General features: G+C 38.8%; 1 protein-coding gene across 2 annotated transcripts in view; it reads left to right on the top strand.

Annotated features, from left to right (window-relative positions):
* The window catches only part of KCNAB1 (potassium voltage-gated channel subfamily A regulatory beta subunit 1), a 378,602-nt gene that overhangs the window by 315,998 nt on the left and 43,459 nt on the right, over nt 1-19,145 (top strand). Inside the window, exon 8 of one of the 2 annotated variants that reach the window (XM_045903492.2) lies at nt 77-163. The exons of the other annotated variant lie outside the window; for it this stretch is intronic. Coding sequence (XP_045759448.1) covers nt 77-163 — 87 coding nt within the window. The remainder of the gene's footprint in view (nt 1-76; nt 164-19,145) is intronic. 2 annotated transcript variants of the gene reach the window in all.

The following is a 19,145-nucleotide window of genomic DNA, read 5'->3' as shown; positions in this document are numbered from 1 at the left end:
AGGCGCCCCCAACTTTAACTATTTCTAATAGTGCTTACATTTGTACTTTTTGGGTTTTTCCTGCCTTGGTTGCCAGGGCTGAAGGGCTCCCTCCAGAGGCTGCAGCTCGAGTATGTGGACGTAGTCTTTGCAAACCGACCGGACAGCAACACCCCCATGGAAGGTGAGTGAAGAAATTTGATGAAGTTATTGATTCTAACTGGATGACTCATTTCACTACTAGTAGGAAATGAAATACATTCAGACTGATTTGGTTGAATGGGGAAAATGAACACCTTTCCAGTCAATGTCTTTCAATCTCAGCATTTACCCTCAAGGCCAGAGCTCTGCATCCTGCATCTTCATTCCTTTTTGAAGCGCCCACAGGCATTGGGACTGTGGCTCCTGCTGGTTACAGTGCTCCCTTTTTCCAGGTTCATCTCACTTCTGCAATTTCATCAACTGAAAGAATAAAATTAATTGGAAGGGGAGTTTATAACCCAGCCATCATTATTTAGGAGTAAGTCCCTTGATGATCTTCCTCTTTTGTAATGACTAGGTCTGATTAGCTTCCAATCTGTGGTAACAGGTGCTAAGTGGTACCATGAGCAGAGGTTTATAGGAGTGACTACTTCAAAATGAGACTCTTCATTGCAATTTGGGTTTTGATTTTCAAGGAGCTGCAACATTTTAGTCCCTTTTTGTTACAACTGTTTGAAGACAATAGGCATCTTCCTGTGGAAACTTTGAGAATGTTCCTAAAACTAAATTTTCTTCAATTTACATTTATTTATGGAGTCTACCTAAGATGATTGAGAAAGAAGATAGTTTGGGGGGGACATATTAGCATGTTTTACTTAATTGAGATTTACAGTCTTATGGATTAGACTTACCTTAGGTGAATAAGAACAAAGATATCTGGGGGATAAGAGGAAAAAAGAATGTTCTGTCATTTAAGGCTTATAATATGACACACAGTTACACATTTTCAAGGAATTAGAATAGGGCAAATTCTATTAACTATTCAAAATTATACTGAAGATAAATTTGTCCTTGATGATTCAAAAGGTGGTCCAGGATCTTATAATAAATCAGGTTCTATAAAGGTTTATTCTTGCTATAGGGTTATAGAAGTTATAGAAGTACAAATGATTGTACATAGGAAAGTATATATGAATTTTTCTATAGGTTGCATTTCTGACAAAATATTATGGAAATTATTTTCCTTGCCATTTATCTCTTAACTACAGAGATATGTTAAAAATATATTTTTATATATCTAATTTTCTCTTAGAGCCTTCTGCTTTCTTGATTCTGAGTAAATCAGGAGTTTATCATAGAACAATATCAGTGTTGGAAATTCGTAATAAGAATTATCCATGGAAATGACATAAAAATGCCTATTTTTATCAAGGCGAAGAATAGGTATTTCATAAAGTAGTCATAAACATCTTATTAGTGTAAGAAGTGCTTATTGCAAGGATAACATGATGTCACACTCTCCTCAATGACACATTGAAAGAGAATGCTAAAACTATCTGATAAACAAAAGTGTCAAATAAAATGCCATTTGGTGGGGACTGTGAAAGACTGAAATTGCTTCCAAGTGCCTAGTGCCACTATTTTCCTCTTTGGAAAAGAATCCTTTGCAATTACACCATGTACAGGATAGAAAAACATTTGGGATTTTCCCGGGTCTTTTTTTTTTTTTTTTTTTTTTTTGCCCATTTTGCGCATCCTGCCCCATGTCTAATTTTAGAGCTGTAATTCAGGAATCTCTCAAACAGAAAACATTATAATTTGCATTCTATACCTTTAGAAGGAGGAAGTTCTCAGTTAGGGTCTAAGCTATGTGATTTTGATAAGATAATGGTGTCTTGTGTGTGAACATGATGTGCTGAAGTTTAGTAGAAGGGAGCTTCAGAGTGCTAAACAAACCAACGGCAACAACATTCGAAACACCAGATTGCTGCCCAATAGAATTTGTAACTGCAGCATTGTCCGGCCTTTGCTAGAATTGGAGAACATGTTCATTTTCCCCGCATTTCTCATATAAAATTCCACAGAGCAGAAAATTTTATCAAGCTATTTTGTCAAGAGTCACTGTCCAAGTTCAGAAGTCTAATGAAGGAGGCCAAACAATAGAAATTTGCACTTGATGATAAGATCAAGGAACATGGCATTTTGTGGCTCTGTGGCCATCCACCATTTCAATGCTGGAATGTAGTCGGCTCTCCCCACCCTCCACCAAAGGGATCCACTCCTAGCTGGCCCATCAGGCTCTAAGGCTTATTCCTCTGGGAGGATTTAGCAGGGACATACCAAAGAAATTCCTCAAGTAGGACTTGTTCCAGATTGAAATCGCTTCCCTGTAATTTCTCCCTGGCTTTCAGAAAATGTGTATCCTCAAACTTAGTATGCTAATTTGTTCCAAGGTGGGCCTGGTGGAGATGCTGGTGTGATACTAGTCTCTGGAAACTTATTCTCTGCTTTTTGTGTCTTCTACTTTACTGTAGCAGAGGGCAGCACTGATCTGGGCAATAGAGAGAAGAAGAAACAGGAAATAAAAAGAAAATGAGAACTAGACAGGGATTGCCAGGAGGCCTTGGGTGCATTTGCTCCCTTAAAAATGGAAGAATATGGGGCGCCTGGGTGGCTCAGTTGGTTAAGCGACTGCCTTCGGCTCAGGTCAAGATCCTGGAGTCCCGGGATCGAGTCCCGCATCGGGCTCCCTGCTCAGCAGGGAGTCTGCTTCTCCCTCTGACCCTCCTCCCTCTCATGCTCTCTGTCTCTCATTCTCTCTCTCTCAAATAAATAAATAAAATCTTTTAAAAAATGGAAGAATATGGCATCTAAGCTATTTCTGGATTCCATGTTGTTATTAAGATTCATTTCTGCCATGAGTTTCTAAGTCATAAGTTGTGTGTGAGTGAAGGTTGTACATGTACAATGGGGTCTACCTCAGAGGGCTATTAGTGTTTCTAAAAACAGCAAGAAACTAAATATTATATATAATCAGAATTACCCTTCAAAAGCCTACAGTAGTTCTTTGTTAGTCAATGTTACTCTATAGTCTTTAATTAGTTTTCAATTTCCTCTGCAAATATAGTGACAAAACCATGACTGGATACTTGCCCAGCCCCCCAACCCCCCCTTTTCTAATTTTTGTAATGGTCAGAAAACCCTTAATATCGTTCACATACTTTTCTTTATTTCAGCAACTCACATTGGCAATTTTAGGTTCGACTGCATCCATTCCTGTCTAATATAAGTGATGTAACTGTGGCTGCCAAGTGCATAGAGATGAAGTTTCATATATTAAATCTACATATGTTGGCACTGTACTGCGTGTGTGTGTCTGGGTATCTCATATTAGACCCTTAGCCTTTGAAAATCATTTTTATTGGTTTCAACCATTCCTATCAACTCCGTGGAGCCACGGCACATGCTAAGCTATAATTTTGGTGAGGCACCTGGTTTAAACCCCAGGGACCTAATGAGAGAGCCCAGCGCAGCTTTCTGAGACACGTTTTAAACTTTGATTTAAGTTTATTAAAATGCCAACCCATTCATTTGATTTGCACCTTGAAAGGATGTTAATTGGGAATGTTTCTAAAATAAACCAAGATGAGTTTCATTCAGTTTCTCCATATTCTATGGCAACCAACTGAGCCAGAAAAAGATGAGCAGTGGCATCTTCTTCATAATATATAGGCATCATATATCCAATTAGTTGGTGTCTTCCCTTCTTCTTTAGAAAACCAGTAGACAAAAAGTGAGCCCTCTCAAAAGAATGGCTGTAAATTCCAAATGTGCCATCAGTGGAGAACATGGTTAAGATGCTTAATTTGCAATCTGCAAGCCTATGCAGTGCAATTACATTTTACAGCATGGGACGATGTTCCTGACAACAGAGGGGAACTCTTGTACTTTTCCCTCTGTCCTTCTTGTTTATTTTTTCTGGTTCACCTAGTAGGAAGTCATTTTTCTTTCACAGCATCTGCCATACCATCTGTCTCTTCTACAATATCTGGCATCGATGGTGTGTGTTTCAATCCCAGAAAGAAAGGAAAAAAAAAAAAAAATCAGCCCCGTATCCCATTTCTTCTTTCTTACGCTGCTGTGTTCTTACCAGAGTCACTGACAGTTCCTTGTGCTCTCTGCTACTCATATTCTTAATTCTCTCATTTCCATAAATCCCACTGTGTATTTCAGAATCTTCTCCTGAGCTCATACAAAAGAAACTTCAGGGCGCCTGGGTGGCTCAGTTGGTTAAGCGACTGCCTTCGGCTCAGGTCATGATCCTGGAGTCCCGGGATTGAGTCCCGCATCGGGCTCCCTGCTCAGCAGGGAGTCTGCTTCTCCCTCTGACCCTCCCCCCTCTCATGCTCTCTCTATCTCATTCTCTCTCAAATGAATAAATAAAATCTTTAAAAATAAATAAATAAATAAATAAAAAGAAACTTCATTCCAACATAAGTCAGCCTCGAAAGGGATAGACACAGAGCATTTGTGTGTCTGAGGACCTGTATTAGAGGTTTTTTGGTTTGGTGTTCTGTCATTCCCAAGTGTCAGGCTAATTTCTCTCTATATATCCTTCTCATTGTTCCAGAGAGTGAGTGAGTGAGCATTACTAGAGGGCAGGAGTCTACAAAGCATGGACTACTTGTGAATAACAGAAAAAAAGAGGGGAACTGTTTTTGTTTGCATAGCTTTTTAATTTTTTTTAAGATTTTATTTATTTGACAGAGAGAAAGCAGGGGGAGCGGCAGGCAGAGGGAGAAGCGGGCTCCCCACAGAGTGGGGATGAGAATCGATCCCAGGACCCTGGGATCATGACCTGAGCCGAAGGCAGACACTCAACCGACTGAGCAACCCAGGTGCCCAGTTTGCATAGCTTTTTAAAAAGGAAAAGAGAAATCCCACCAATGTGTTGATCTGAGAATATGATGATTTTTTAATGAAATCATATTTTAATTTAAAAAACATTTGGAATTCAGCCTTCTAACTTTTATTTAGAGCTTTTTGCCAAAACTAGTTAATCTCACAGACTCTCTTAGTCATTAGGTGTTTTCCCAACCTAATTACAGTTCCATTTTTTTTTTCCTGCTAGCAAGTCAATGCAGACATAAACAACACAGATTGTCTTTTTTACTTATTTTTTAAGATTTATTTGACAGGGAGAGAGAAAGCGCACAAGCAGGGGGACAAGTAGAGGGAGAAGCAGACTCCCCACTGAGCAGGGAGCCCTGAGGGGCTCGATCCCAGAACCCTGGGATCATGACCTGAGCTGAAGGCAGACGCTTAACTGACAGAGTCACCCTGGTACCCCCAGATGTCTTTTTAAAATAAGAGAGACAATATCAAATTAGCTTCACTTAGTTCCCACAATATCATCATGTCAAACAGCCCATTCCATAAGTATTTACTTCCTGCTAAGCCATCTTGTTTGGTGTCCCCATATGCAAGCAGGAATCCATAGATATTCAGGTATCTAGGATATCCAATGACAGCTAAAAAAATACCAGAAAGTAACACACATTTCAGCATCCCAAATTTTCTCCGTTTTTCAATTCCAGAACACTGGATCTAGATATTTAGATCCAAAGCAAAGTTTTCAGAACAAAAATTTAATGACCTAAAAACTAGAAATGTCACCTAAGCACAATGGATCATTCCCTCTGCCTTTATATTTTATTATCTTCCCTGAAAGACACTCTCAATCTTTCCCCCAAGACATAATGATACCAGGCAGAAATCTTCTGCAAATAGTCATTAGCAGCACTAATTATTATGCAAGTCATATGTGTATTTTGAATTTTCTATTAGTTACTTTCAAAAGGTAAAAAGAAACAGATGAAAATAATTGTAAAAATATATTTTAGGGGTGATGGCTGGCTCAGAGCATGCAACTTTTGATCTCAGGGTTGTAAGTTCAATGCCCACATTGGGTGTAGAGATTACTTAAAAATAAAAAAAATCTTAAAAAAATACATATATATATTTTCAATTTAACCGGATATATAAAAATATTATTTCAACATGTAATTAATATAAAAATTATTTTTTAAAGATTTTTTATTTATTTACTTGACAGAGCACAAGCAGGTGGAGTAGCAGGTAGAGGGAGAGGGAGAAGCAGGTTCCCTGCTGAGCAAGGAGCCCAATGCGGGGCTTGATCCCAGGACCCTGAGATCATGACCTGAGCCGAAGGCAGTTGCTTAACCAACTGAGCCACCCAGGTGCCCCAATATAAAAATTATTAATGAGATTATTTTCACACTAAGTCTTTGAAATCTGTTGTGCTTTTCATGCTTATAGCACGTCTTAATTTGGATCAGCCACATTTCAAATGCTTCATAGCCACATGTGGCTACTGACAACTGAATTTGATCATACGCAGGTCTATAAACTCTATTTCCAGTCTAGCAGAGCAACAGACACATAGTAGGTGCTCAGTAAATATTTATTATGTGGATAGATGGATAGATGGATGGATGAATGATTGGATGAATGAATGAATAAGTGTTGAGCAATTGAAGGAGTGAAGCTCTAAAGTGAAATAGATCCAACTTTATTTTTCTCTACTTGAAAACCTATTTTGGTTTCCTAATATCTACAAACATTCTGGCACCTGATCTGGTTCAACATATTTCGGGGTGATGTTGAGGACAGGTTGCTGGCAAACATCCCCAACACACTCTTACATTCTGTTTCTCCTCATCAGCAACAACAGTAGCCTCCAGATGCCAGGTCTTTCTCCAGAAATCTGACTGATACCTAAATGAGCAGAAATGAATGGAGGGATGATTCTTTGGCAGTTCAGCTGAACCTGAGGATTACTATTTCAAATTAAAATTATCTAATGCATTTCATTTATGACCCTGGCCAGGATGCTCCTGAGAGTCTCTAATGCCCATCAGATCAATTTAACCTTCTGGTTTGAAAGGCCGGGACAGCTGAGTTTTCAAGAAATTAATTTGGAGAAAATGATTTTCATATCCAAGAAGATGAGCCAAAACCTACCAACTCTGTGGCAAAAAAAAAAAAAAAAAAAAGAGCATTCCGATTTTGTTACATCAGTTTTATTTGCATTTTAACTGCAAATTCACCAAAAACTGGACTGCTACTTTAGACCTATTCATCTGATGTCTTATCCTTTACAAAACAACAAGTCATTGAACAAAAAGAGATATTTCTTTCATCTGTTCTAAGAAACAGCATTGGAGATGGTTGGATTCCCTTTGGGTTCTTTCGGTCTCTAGTATGGCTTTTTAGAAAATCTCATGTTGCTGTTCACTGTGGGCCTCCTCATTGGGACAGTTATTTCTGCAAAGTGGACTGGGGGAATCTTAGATGGGGGGCACAGCTTCAAATCCTGGCTTTACCACTTACTGTACTGTATACCAGCGCAAGTTACTACCCCACTGAGGCTCAGGTTCCTCACCTAAAAATAGAGGCAACACAGAAAGTGACTTCTGACTGAGTTAACAGTGTGGGCACAGGAGGGTGAAGCAAACAAGCCCCTTTTCTAGAATGTCCCTTGTAACACATATACATATAAAACTCCACTTTTTCTTAATTTCTTCTCAGAGGTTACCATAGGAGAAATCCAAGGCCCTGAAATTATAATGTGATGAAAATAAAATAAAGGTGGCCAGGCTGCAAAGGCAACCAGGGTCTTCAGTGAGGCCAAGTGGAAATCAAGGCACAGTCTTGGCAGTGAAATTTTCTTCTAGCCCATCATTTCTCCCTGGAATTTTGTTCTGAAATCCTCCACGTCCTTTGCAATTAGTGTAATCATAGATTTTCCAGGGTTCATCAATTCAGTTGAAAGGCAATCTTGAGACTGTGATTTTATTTTCAAAAGTATATCTAGAAAAAATTCAATAATAGGATCTACTTATTCATTCAGTTGAAATCCACTGAATATCTACCATGTTTCAAGCACTTTTCTGTTCACTGGGAGAAGCAGAAGTTAATAAATTAGGCAAACATCCTGCCTTATAGAAATTACATTCTTGTGGGGGAGACAGACAATAAGTTAGTAAGAAAGTTACATTAGATAATAGTATGAAGAAAAAATAAGTCCTGGGAGGAGGATGGGAAGTATGGGGGGGTAGATTTTAGATAGGGTGTCCAAGGGAGGTCTGAGAAGGATATGGGGGGAATAGCCTGGCCTCCACAAAATGGGAAGGGTATAACTTTGGAGTCAGACCCTAATTCAGATCATCTGTCTATTTCTTCCCAGTTGTATCACTTTAGACACATTATTTAACCACTCTTTTTTTTTTATTTAACCACTCTTATCCTTACAGATAAGTTTCCTTATTTATAAAATGAAAGTATTTCTACTTTATAGAGTTATGAAGATTTTTTGGAATGATATGTACAAAATGCATAGAATGTTGCTTAGTACACAGTAATTACTAAAAAAGTTAAAGCTATCTTTTTTTGTTGTTCCCGTGTGCATGGTCCTGCTGTAAATTTGTCATGTGGGGAATGACCTTGATGTCCTAGTAGCCTCCAAGTCCACTACCAGGCAATCCTAGAGATCCCAAAAGAGAAAGGCTCACACAACAAGTTAAGATGCATGAATCACATGGCTGATTAAGTCAAGTAAAAAGCATAGTGAGAAGCAAGAGGGGAGAGACGGGGGCAATTAAAACAATTAGGATAGAGTATAAGCAGATAGAGGGACCCAACGACCGGAATCTAGGGGCATGCAGTGTTTGTATGGCCTGTTTTCTCTCTCTCTGCCACATTGGCCTTCCCAATGGGGGTGTGGTTATAATGATCAGATTCAAGATTTGGGCAAGGACGTTCAGTAGATAGCAGGTGCCTGGGTCAATCATACACTCGCTCTCTTGGAAAGCCTCAAGGACAAAATCACCTGGCCATTAGCTGTAGCTCACCAGGTAGCCTGATGCACAGCCATGGACTCTGCATTTCTTGTGCACAGGATTTTCAAAGCCATAATGGGCTCACCAATCGGGCTGATTTAAGACTTTATTTGAGTCTTCATATATTTCATGTGTATTTAGTATACCTTGAATGTTTGGTGTCTTATACATTGGAGACATTGTGAATATCACATTTTTCCATCCTTCTACCTCTATACTCAGCACACACACACACACATTTCCTACTTTATCTATGACTACTGTGACTCAGAGGTTACTAATCCCCTGAGTCATACCATATTCATTATGTGAATTCTGCCTGTGTCTCACAAGCTACTTGTTTCTCTACCCAGTTCCATTTATCCTCCTTATTTCTCTTACTTTGTTGAACAGGACTGAATAACCTTAAGTAACACTGCAAAGGCATGTTACAGAGGTCACCACTCTTAGTTGGTGACATGCTGCTTCAGATGTGTAGTCTTGTAGGGGCGTCGAAAAATTGTCCAGAGTTAACAGAGCCGCCCCCCCACCCCCCGCCCAAGGGTCCTAAACGTGGATCAATCTGATATGCATCAGAGCCCCAGTTAACAAATTATCTTTTCCACCTGGGTTCCATAGAACAGGAGCTTTACAAAAACTACCTTTGCTAGAGCATACTGAGAAATTAAGAGGGCCAAGGCTGCAGAAAATATATGATTAGCTGGCTTTAAAGAAATTATATTCCAAATAATTTGTGATCATCTAGTACCATATGTTGTGCTTTCTTTGGATGTCAAAGATTCCCAGCCTCATTCATAAAGTCCTGGTTAGAAGGGAAGATGCTAAAGAAGAGTATGCTTATATTCTATGCAGTTTAGCTACTTCCTCTGTTGTCTCCCTTTCTTTGCCCTTTCTTTGAGACTTAAGTGAAGGCAGAAGAGATGCAACCCCTATCATTAGGAAGATACAAAAAGAGAATGTGGGCCATGTCTGGAGGCCTGTTGTACCTCTTCACCACAAATCTGTGGCCCTCACCAAGCTCAGAAAGGGTGACTTTTTGGTTTTCTTTTTTCTTAAGTTGTTTTTAGTCAAGAAAGGGAAAGGGAGATTGAGAGAAAACAGACATGGCTTCTGCGTACCCCAGCTGTCAGGTGGAGACAGAGCTGCTTAGTATTCTGGAGCTGTGGGTTTGTGACTCATGTGAACTTCCTTCTGTGTGCTTTATCATCTCCCTAGAGTTGTGACAAGAATTACCTCCATATTCTGAGGGGATGTCAACTCAGTCTCAGGGGAATTCATCTCCCTAAGTTCCTTATTGTGCTGCAGCTGATCCATAGTCACATGCGGAGGATTCAGAGACTAACATTAGCCAGTGCCCCAGCCCAGGCAGGTAGGGCGGTGGATTTTAGCAGCCGGTCACTTCGCAGCATCTCACTCAGGGTTTGGCTGCATGCTGCTTCATTCGGGTGAGCAGAGCCCCTTGTGGCCTTGCTAATCTGGCATTCTCAGACGGTGGGGATAAACAAATACGCTTCAGTCTCTCTCTTACTTCTGGGGAAAAAAAAACACCAAAGTAATGAGAGGGTAAATGGCTTTGTTAACCCACCTCCCCCCTTGGGGTGTTGAATATGTGTTGTGAAAAAATATGGGGTCTGCAATCAGAGGAAGATGGTGCTGGTCTTAGGTGCGGGAATTTGGTTGAGTAGCTCAGACTTCCTGTTTCTCAGTTTTTCACTTGGAAAATGGCAAGAAGGAAAACATTACCTTGCCGGGACATTTCCAGGATTCTTGTGACGCTAACATGAGGTAATATAAATGGAAATGTTTCATACACTGTAATGCCCTGTACAAATATTTTGAGGTTGTTGTTGTTACATAAATTTACAGTTTTAGGAATACAGATGCATAACAAGGTATAATAATTGAAGTTTCAACCAGACACTAAGACACGATTGAAAAGAAATTTCAAAGAGAGGTGCCAAATCTCTATTTGCATACTTGCAGAGGAAATGAGCAAGAGCTAATTCCATGTCTTTTTTCTCCCCGTGTTTTATTTTGAGAAATTAAAAACCTATGGAAAAGTTGAAAAAATAAACACCCAATATTCTTCACCTCGATTTGCCAAATTGTGCTGTATTTTGCCTCTATTTTGCCCTTTCATTATGACATTTTGCCCATACATACTTCTATCTCCTGAGAACAAGGCATTCTTCTATACAACCATAACACAATCAGCACACTCGAGAACTTTACCATTGATACACCACCGTATCTAATATGCAAGCCATATTCCTGTTTCCTGAAATGTCATTTATAGGATTTAGTTGTTCTTATTGTCGTTTGTTTTTGAGAGGGAAGTGTATCCATGATGTTTTTTCAAATTAATGTTTTATTTTAAAATCAAAACTGTTTTTTCTACTACATCAGCAAAATCCAAATCATTTTTCCAGTTCCAGTATTATTACATCCTATTACAGTTTTTCTTACAGTCAAGATTTTAAGACCAAAGCCCTCTTGTACATATGACATTGAAAAAGAGAACTGAAATAGATCATAGGTCAATGTGATATACTGAACAATGCAAAGACTTTGAAAATGGATAGACAGCTCTCTGTCCTGACAGTAACTCATAGAAATCCTGTGCTTTAAGAAAGTTAATATGAATTTCTGGTTCTGCTTGTCCTCATCTCTAATACTGAAGAAAAGACGAACATCAGCATGTGTTAGTGCAGACTAAATGGTATAATAATTACAAAAACACAGTGGATAGTACATAAAGGTGCTCAATATGTGTTAGTTATTCCTCTTTTTTAAGTTTCTATTTTAATCACCTGGTGTTCATCATGCTTCTTAATTTAATCCCCATCACCTATTTCACCCATGCCCACACCTCTCTGGTAACCATCAGTTTGTTCTCTACAGTTAAGAACCTGTTTCTTGGTGTGTCTCTCTCTCTCTTTTTTCCCTTTGCTTATTTGTTTTGTTTCTTAAATTTCACATATGAGTGAAATCATATGGTATTTGTCTTTCTCTGACTTTTTTCACTTAGCATTATACTCTCTAGCTCCATCCATGTCATTGCAAATGGCAAAATTTCATTCTTTTTTATGACTGAATAATATCCCATTATATATATTATATACATATATCACATTTTCTTTATCCATTCATCAGTCAGTGGATACTTGGGCTGCTTCCACATCTTGGTTATTGTAAACAATGCCGCTATAAACATAGGGATGCATGTATCCCTTTGAATTAGTGTTTTTGTATTCTTTGGGTAAACACCCAGCAATATGATTGCTGAATCTGAAGGTAGTTCTATTCTTAACTTTTTAAGAAACCTCCATACTCTTTCCCAAAGTGGCTGCACCAACAGTGCATAAGGGTCCCTTTTTCTCCACATCCTCATCAACACTTGTTTCTTGTTTTGTTGATTTTAGCCATTCTGACAGGTGTGAGGTGATATCTCATTGTGGTTTTGATTTGCTTTCCCTGATGATAAGTTATGATGAGCATCTTTTTATGCATCTGGATGTCTTCTTTGGGGAAATGTCTGTTCATGTCTTATGCCCATTTTTAAATTGGATTACTTGTTTTTTAGGTGTTGAATTGTACAAGTTCTTTATATATTTTGGATACTAACCCCTTACTGGATATGTCATTTGCAAATATCTTCTCCCATTCCATAGGTTGCTTTTTAGTTTTGTTGATTATTTCCTTTACTGTGAAGAAGATTTTTATTTTTATATAACCCCCCCAATTTTTTTTTGCTTTTGTTTCCCTTGCCAAAGGTGACATATCTAGGAAAAATGTGGCTATAGCTGATGTCAAAGAAGTTATTGCCTGTGTTCCCTTCTAGGATTTTTTATGGTTTCAGGTCTCATATTTAGGTCTTTAGTCCATTTTGAATTTATTTTTGTGTATGGTATAAGAAAGTGGTCCAGTTTCATTCTTCTGCATGTTGTTGTCCAGTTTTCCTAACACATTTGTTGAAGAGACTGTCTTTTTCCCATTAGATATTCTTTTCTGCTTTGTTGAAGATTAATTGACCATATAATTGTGGGTTTATTTCTGGATTTTTCTATTCTGTTCCATTGATCTATATGTCTATTTTTGTGCCAGTACCCTACTATTTTGATTACTGCAGCTTTGTAATATAACTTGAAGTCTGAAATTGTGATGCCTCCAGCTTTGCTTTTCTTTTTCAAGATTGCTTTGGCTATTTGAGGTCTTTTGTGGTTCCGTACAAATTTTAGGATTGTTTGTTCTAGTTATATGAAAAATGCTGTTGGTGTTTTGATAGAGATTCCATTAAATGTGTACATGGCTTTGGGTAGTTTAGACACTGTAACAATATTTGTTCTTCCAATCCGAGAGCATGGAATGTCTTTGCATTTCTTTGTGTCATCTTCAATTTCTTTCATCGGTATTTTATAGTTCTCAGAGTACAGGTCTTTCATCTCTTTGGTTAGATTTATGCCTAGATATCTTACTATTTCTGGTGCAATTGTAAATGGAGTTTTCTTAATTTCTCTTTCTGCTGCTTCATTATTGGTATATAGATTTGCAACAGATTTCTGTACATTGATTTCGTATCCTGTGACTTTATTGAATTTGTTTATCAGTTCCAGCAATTTTTTTGTGGAACTCTACATGGAGTTCATGTCACCTGCAAATAGTGACAGTTTTATGATCACTGCAGATTTGGATGCCTTTTATTTCTTTTTGTAGTCTGATTGCTGTGCGAGGACTTCCAGTACTATGTTGAATAAATGTGGTGAGAGTGGACATCTTTGTCTTATTCCTGACTTCAGGAGAAAGGCTCTGTTTTTCTGCATTAAGGATGATCTTTGCTGTGGGTTTTTCATATATGACCTTTATTATGTTTAGGTATGTTCCCTCTAAACCTATTTTGTTGTACTTTGTCAAATGCTTTTTCTGCATCTATTGAAATGATCATATGGTTCTTATCCTTTCTCCAACTGATGTGATATATCATGTTGATTGATGTGCAAATATTGAACCACTCTTGCAACCCAGGAATAAATCCCACTTGATCATAGTAAATGATATTTTTAATGTATTGTTGAATTCAGTTTGCGAATATTTTCTTGAGGATTTTTGAATCTGTGTTCATCAGAGTTATTGGCCTATAGTTCTCATTTTATGTGTCTTTACCTGGTTTTGGTATCGGGGTAATGCTGGCCTCATAGAATGAATTTGGAAGTTTTCCTTTTCTGTCTTTTGGAAGAGTTTGACAAGAATAGGTATTAACTCTTCTTTAAGTGATTGGTAGAATTCACCTATGAAGCCATCTGGTCCTGCACTATTGTTGGTTGGGAGTTTTTTGATTACTGACTCAATTTCTTTGCTGGTAATCAGTCTGTTCAAATGTTCTATTTCTTCCTGTTTCAGTTTTGGAAGGTTCTTTGTTCCTAGGAATGTATCCCTTTCTTCTAGGTTGTCCAATTTATTGGCATATAGTTTTTCATAATATTATGTTATAATCCTTTGTATTTCTGTGGTTATTTCTCCTCTCTCCTTTGTGGTTTTACTTATTTGGGTCCTTCTTTTTTTCTCGATATGTCTGGCTAGAGGTTTATCAATTCTATTGATGTTTTCAAAGAACCAGCTCCTGGTTTCATTGATCTGTTCTATTGCTTTTAGTTTCTATATCATTTATTTCTGCTCTATTCTTTATTATTTGCTTCCTTCTGCTGGCTTTAGGCTTCATTCATTGTTCTTTTTTTAGCTCCTTTACACATAAGTTTAGATTGTTAATTTGAGATTTTTCTTCCTTCTCAAGGTGGGCCTGTATTGCTATAAACTTCCCTCTTAGAACTACTTTTGGTGTGTGAATTGTTGTTTTCATTTTCGTTTGTTTCCATGTACTTTTTAACTTCTTTTTTGATTTCCTGGTTGGCCCATTCATTGTTTAGTAGCAGGTTATTTAACCTCCATATATTTGTGGTCTTTGCAGATGTTTTCTTGTGGTTGAATTCTAATTTCATAGGGTTGTGGTCAGAAACGATGCATGGTATGACTTTGATCTTTTGGAATTTGTTGAGGCTTGTTTTGTGGCCTAATATGTGATCTGTTCTGCAGACTGTTCTGCATGCACTTGAAAAGAATGTGTATTCTGCTGTTTTAGGATGGAATGTTCTGAATATATCTGTTAGATCCATCTGGTCCAGTGTATCATTCAAAGCCATTGTTTCCTTGTTGATTTTCTGTTTAGATGATGTGTCCATTGACATAAGTGGGATGTTAAATTCCTCTGTTATTACTGTATTTGTATTGATTAGTTCCTTTATGTTTGTTATTAATAGTTTTGTGTATTTGGGTACTCTCATGTTGATTGCATAAACATTTCTGATTGTTATATCTTTTTATTGGACTGTCCCCTTTATGATTATATAATGTTATATATATATATAGTTATATATATATATATATAATATATATTATATAAAGTTATATGATTATATAACTTCTTTGTTTTAAAGTCTATTTTGTCCAATATAAGTGTTGCTACTCCTGCTTTCTTTTGACACCCATTTGCATAATAAATATTTCTCTATCTTCTCACTTTCAACCTGCAGGTGTCTTTAGGTCTAAAATGAGTCTCTTATACGCAGCAAATAGATGGGTCTTGTTTTTCTATCCATTCTGTCACCCTGTATCTTTTGATTGTGGAGTATTTAGTCCATTTGCATTGAAAGTAATTATTGATAGATATGTATTTATTGCCATTTTATTAATTGTTTTGTGGTCATTTCTGAAGATTTTCTCTGATCCTTATCTTTCATGGTTTGTGGTTTTTCTTTAGTGATATATTTGGGTTTCTTTCTCTTTATTCTTTCCATATTTATTAGTAGTTTTTTATTTATGGTTACCACTAGGTTTGTATATAACATCTTCTGCATATAGCAATATTAAGTTGATGGTTATTTATATTTGAACCCATTCTTCTCTCCTCCCCATGTTTTAGGTGTATGGTGTCATTTTTTATATCCTTTTATTTTGTGAATTCCTTGACTGATTTTTTTATAGAAATATTCACTTCTACTGCTTTTGTGTTTCCTACCTTCATACTGTCATTTTTGGTCTTTCCTATTGACTCCAAGAGTCCCCTTTAATATTTCTTGCAGGGCTGGTTTAGTGGTCATGAACTCTTTTAGTTTTTGTTTGGGAAACTCCTTATCTCTCATTCTATTATGAATGACAGCCTTGCTGGATAGAGTATTCTTGGCTGCAGGTTTTTCCCATTCGGCACTTTGAATATATCATGCCACTCCTTTCTGGCTTGGAAAATTTCTGCTGAAAAATACACTGATAGCCTTATGGGGTTTCCTTTGTATATAACTGTCTTCTTTTGTCTTGCTGCCTTTAATATTTTTTTTCTTTATCACTATGTTTTGCCATTTTAATGACAGGATATCTTGGAATAGATGTGCTTTTGTTGATTTTCTTGGGAGTTCTCTGTGCCTCCTGGGTCTGGATATCTGTTTCCTTCCCCAGATTAGGGAAGTTTTCAGCTATCATTTCTTCAAATAAATTCTCTGCCCCCTTTTCTCTCTCTCTTCTTCCAGGACTCCTGTAATGCAAATGTTATTACATTTGATGGAGTCACTGAGTTTGCTAAGTCTGTTATTGTTTTGCATAATTCTGTTTTTCTCTCTTTTGTTCAGCTTGATTAGTTTCCATTATTCTGTCCTCTAAGTGATTAATTCATTCCTCTGCTTCTTCCATCCTACTGTTCATTCCATCAAGCATGTTTTTTATTTTGTTTATTGAGCCCTTTGTCTCTGCTATGTTATTTTTATCTCTGTGTTAATGCTCTCACTGATGTCATCCACTCTTTTCTCCATTCTAATAAGTATCCTTATGATCATTGCTTTAAATTCCCCATCAGGCATGTTACTTATATCTGTTTCACTTAGATCTCCAGCCGTGGCCTTGCCCCATTCTTTCATTTGGGACAAATTCCTCTGTCTTCTTGTCTAAGTCTCTGGGCCTGTTTCTGTGTGTTAAGTAAGTAAACTACATCTCCTATTCTTGAGAGTAATGGCTTTATGAAGAAGAGGTCCTGTAGTGCTCTGCAGTGTAGTGTCCTCTGTTCCCCAGGTCCTGGTGCTTCTGGGAGTGTCTCCAATGTGTGCTGCATGTGCTCTGCTATTGTGTCCTGGCCACTTTATCTTTCAGGCCAGTTATCTGCAGAGATTCTCTTTGCCCTTTGTGGGCAGTGTGTGGTCCCTGGTCTGAATGTGGCATGTTTTAACTAGGTTAAACTAGGTGCTCTGGTCTGCTTGTGAAATAAGACATGTTGCTGCTGCAACTGGAACTGAAGTCTCACAAAACTCCTGGGTTGAGAGACGTGTTGGCAGGGGTTTGGGATGGTGTTCTGATGTAGGGGCCCACTGGTGGGACTGAGGTAAGTGTGACTGGGAAGGGTGGTTCTTCCAGAGCACAGGGGGTGGGGCTTGGTGTAAGCAAGGTAGGTAGCAATTGTCAGTTCTGCCTGGTTTCCACAGGTAGCCCTGTGCTTATGCTGAGGGGCAGGGGAGGGAAGTGGTGCCTGCCAGTTCCTTTGTTCTTGGAGGGGTCTCTCCATGAAACTGCTTCTCTGGGACAGCTCCAAGATGAGCAAATAGCCTCCCCTCTGTGTGCCCCAGTTGCTCTTCAGATCACTGTTTTCATGCTGTATATCCATGGACTGTTTGCCCTGCCTTTTCTCTAAGAGCAGCCCCAAAGTCCTCCAAGCTCTCCCAGAGCCAACCACACCACCCTTTAAAACTCCAGGCTTTAAGCCCTCTTCACAAAATTTGGGCCCTCTCAGTTTCCAAGCCAGTTGCTATGGGGATTTGTTTTCCCTGTGCATTCCCCTGTGTGTTGGTCTGTTGTTCACCCTTATCGGTGACCACGGCTCCCTCCTCTTTGCAGCAGCTACAGTCCATTTCTCTCCCAAGTTGCATCTCCACACTTCCTACCTTCTAGAGTGTGGCCTCTTCTCTACCTTTAGTTGTAGAGTTTCAGATAGATTTCTGGGGTATTTAGGACGATATGATCTCTAGCTAGTTGTATTCATGGGATGAGGCAAGCCTATGGTCCTCCTACTCTGCTGCCATCTTCTCTTCCTCTACCTGGATCCATGATTTAATTAAGAGTCCCACACTGTATTTAGTTTCATGGCTTTTTAATATTTTTTAGTCTAAAGCAGTTCCTCCACTTTTTTTCCTCTTTAATAACAGTGACATTTGAAAAAATTCCAAGCCAATTGTTTTCGAAAATGTCTCTCAGTCTGGATTGTCTGATCATTTTTCTCATGATTAGATGAAGCATTTTTGGCAAGATTACATAGGTGATGTTGGGTTCTTCTCAGTGTGTCCCTCAGAAGACCCAGGAGTGTCACTGTATCCCATTATGGGTCAGGTTAAGGTTGATCACTTGGTTGAGACAGTATCTTCCAGCTTTCCCCACCATGATGGTACTTCTTTGACTTGGTAACTAATAAGTAACCTGGGTGTGCAATTCTCTGAGACCACATGAATCACTGGGTCCTCCACAACCTGAGTTTAGCCTCTGCTAAGGATCCCTGCTTGCATCAGTTATTACAACAGGGTTGCCACCCATCTCCATTTATAAGTAGATATTCTTCAGTAAAGAGGAGCTTTCCCTTCTCCTCCCCAACTCTCATTGCCATCACTCTGGAGCTCCCTCACTTGCTTCAAGAATATAAAGGTTGAGTGAGAGGAGGAGAGAGGATCTAGTGAGAAGGGCACATCTGAAGAAAACTATGCCATGAGTACCAACCCACCTCAGCAGAAGGAGAGGACGGCCCCTTCATTTCAACCCTGGTTAGGGGTGAGGAGTTACAAGGCTACTTAGATTGTTTAAAACATGAGTCTTACAGTTAGGGAGTCTAGTGGCTTGGGAGCTGACTCATGTCTGACAAACCTAGATGTGGAGAAGTGGGCGCGTTCTCTCTAGTGGTACAGCAGGAGAGTGCGCCTTCCCTGGGGGTGATAGAGAGGGCATCTGTGAATGCTTCCTATGTGGGATTCTTTTGGGGTCTGTCCTCTAGGAGGACAGCCTCCTGGAGGGCAGGGAGTGGGAGATGGGGGCTGGAGCTGAACACCCAGATCTGGCAGAAGAAGGGCCCAGAAGAGAAGCAGGAAGTAGAGGAATAGAGAGACCAGCCATGTCCCATTTCACCGCCCCTTCCTGCAGACTGCTACTCTAAGCAGGTTCCAGCTAGGAAAAGGAAAAGTATTTGAGTTT

The sequence above is a fragment of the Mirounga angustirostris genome, unplaced genomic scaffold, assembly GCF_029215605.1.
Source record: "Mirounga angustirostris isolate CCGP_5_RB_7025 unplaced genomic scaffold, mMirAng1.0.hap1 SCAF_1, whole genome shotgun sequence".
Classification (NCBI taxonomy): domain Eukaryota; kingdom Metazoa; phylum Chordata; class Mammalia; order Carnivora; family Phocidae; genus Mirounga; species Mirounga angustirostris.
Note: the sequence above shows the minus strand (reverse complement) of the source record. Positions and strands in the feature narration are given on the sequence as shown.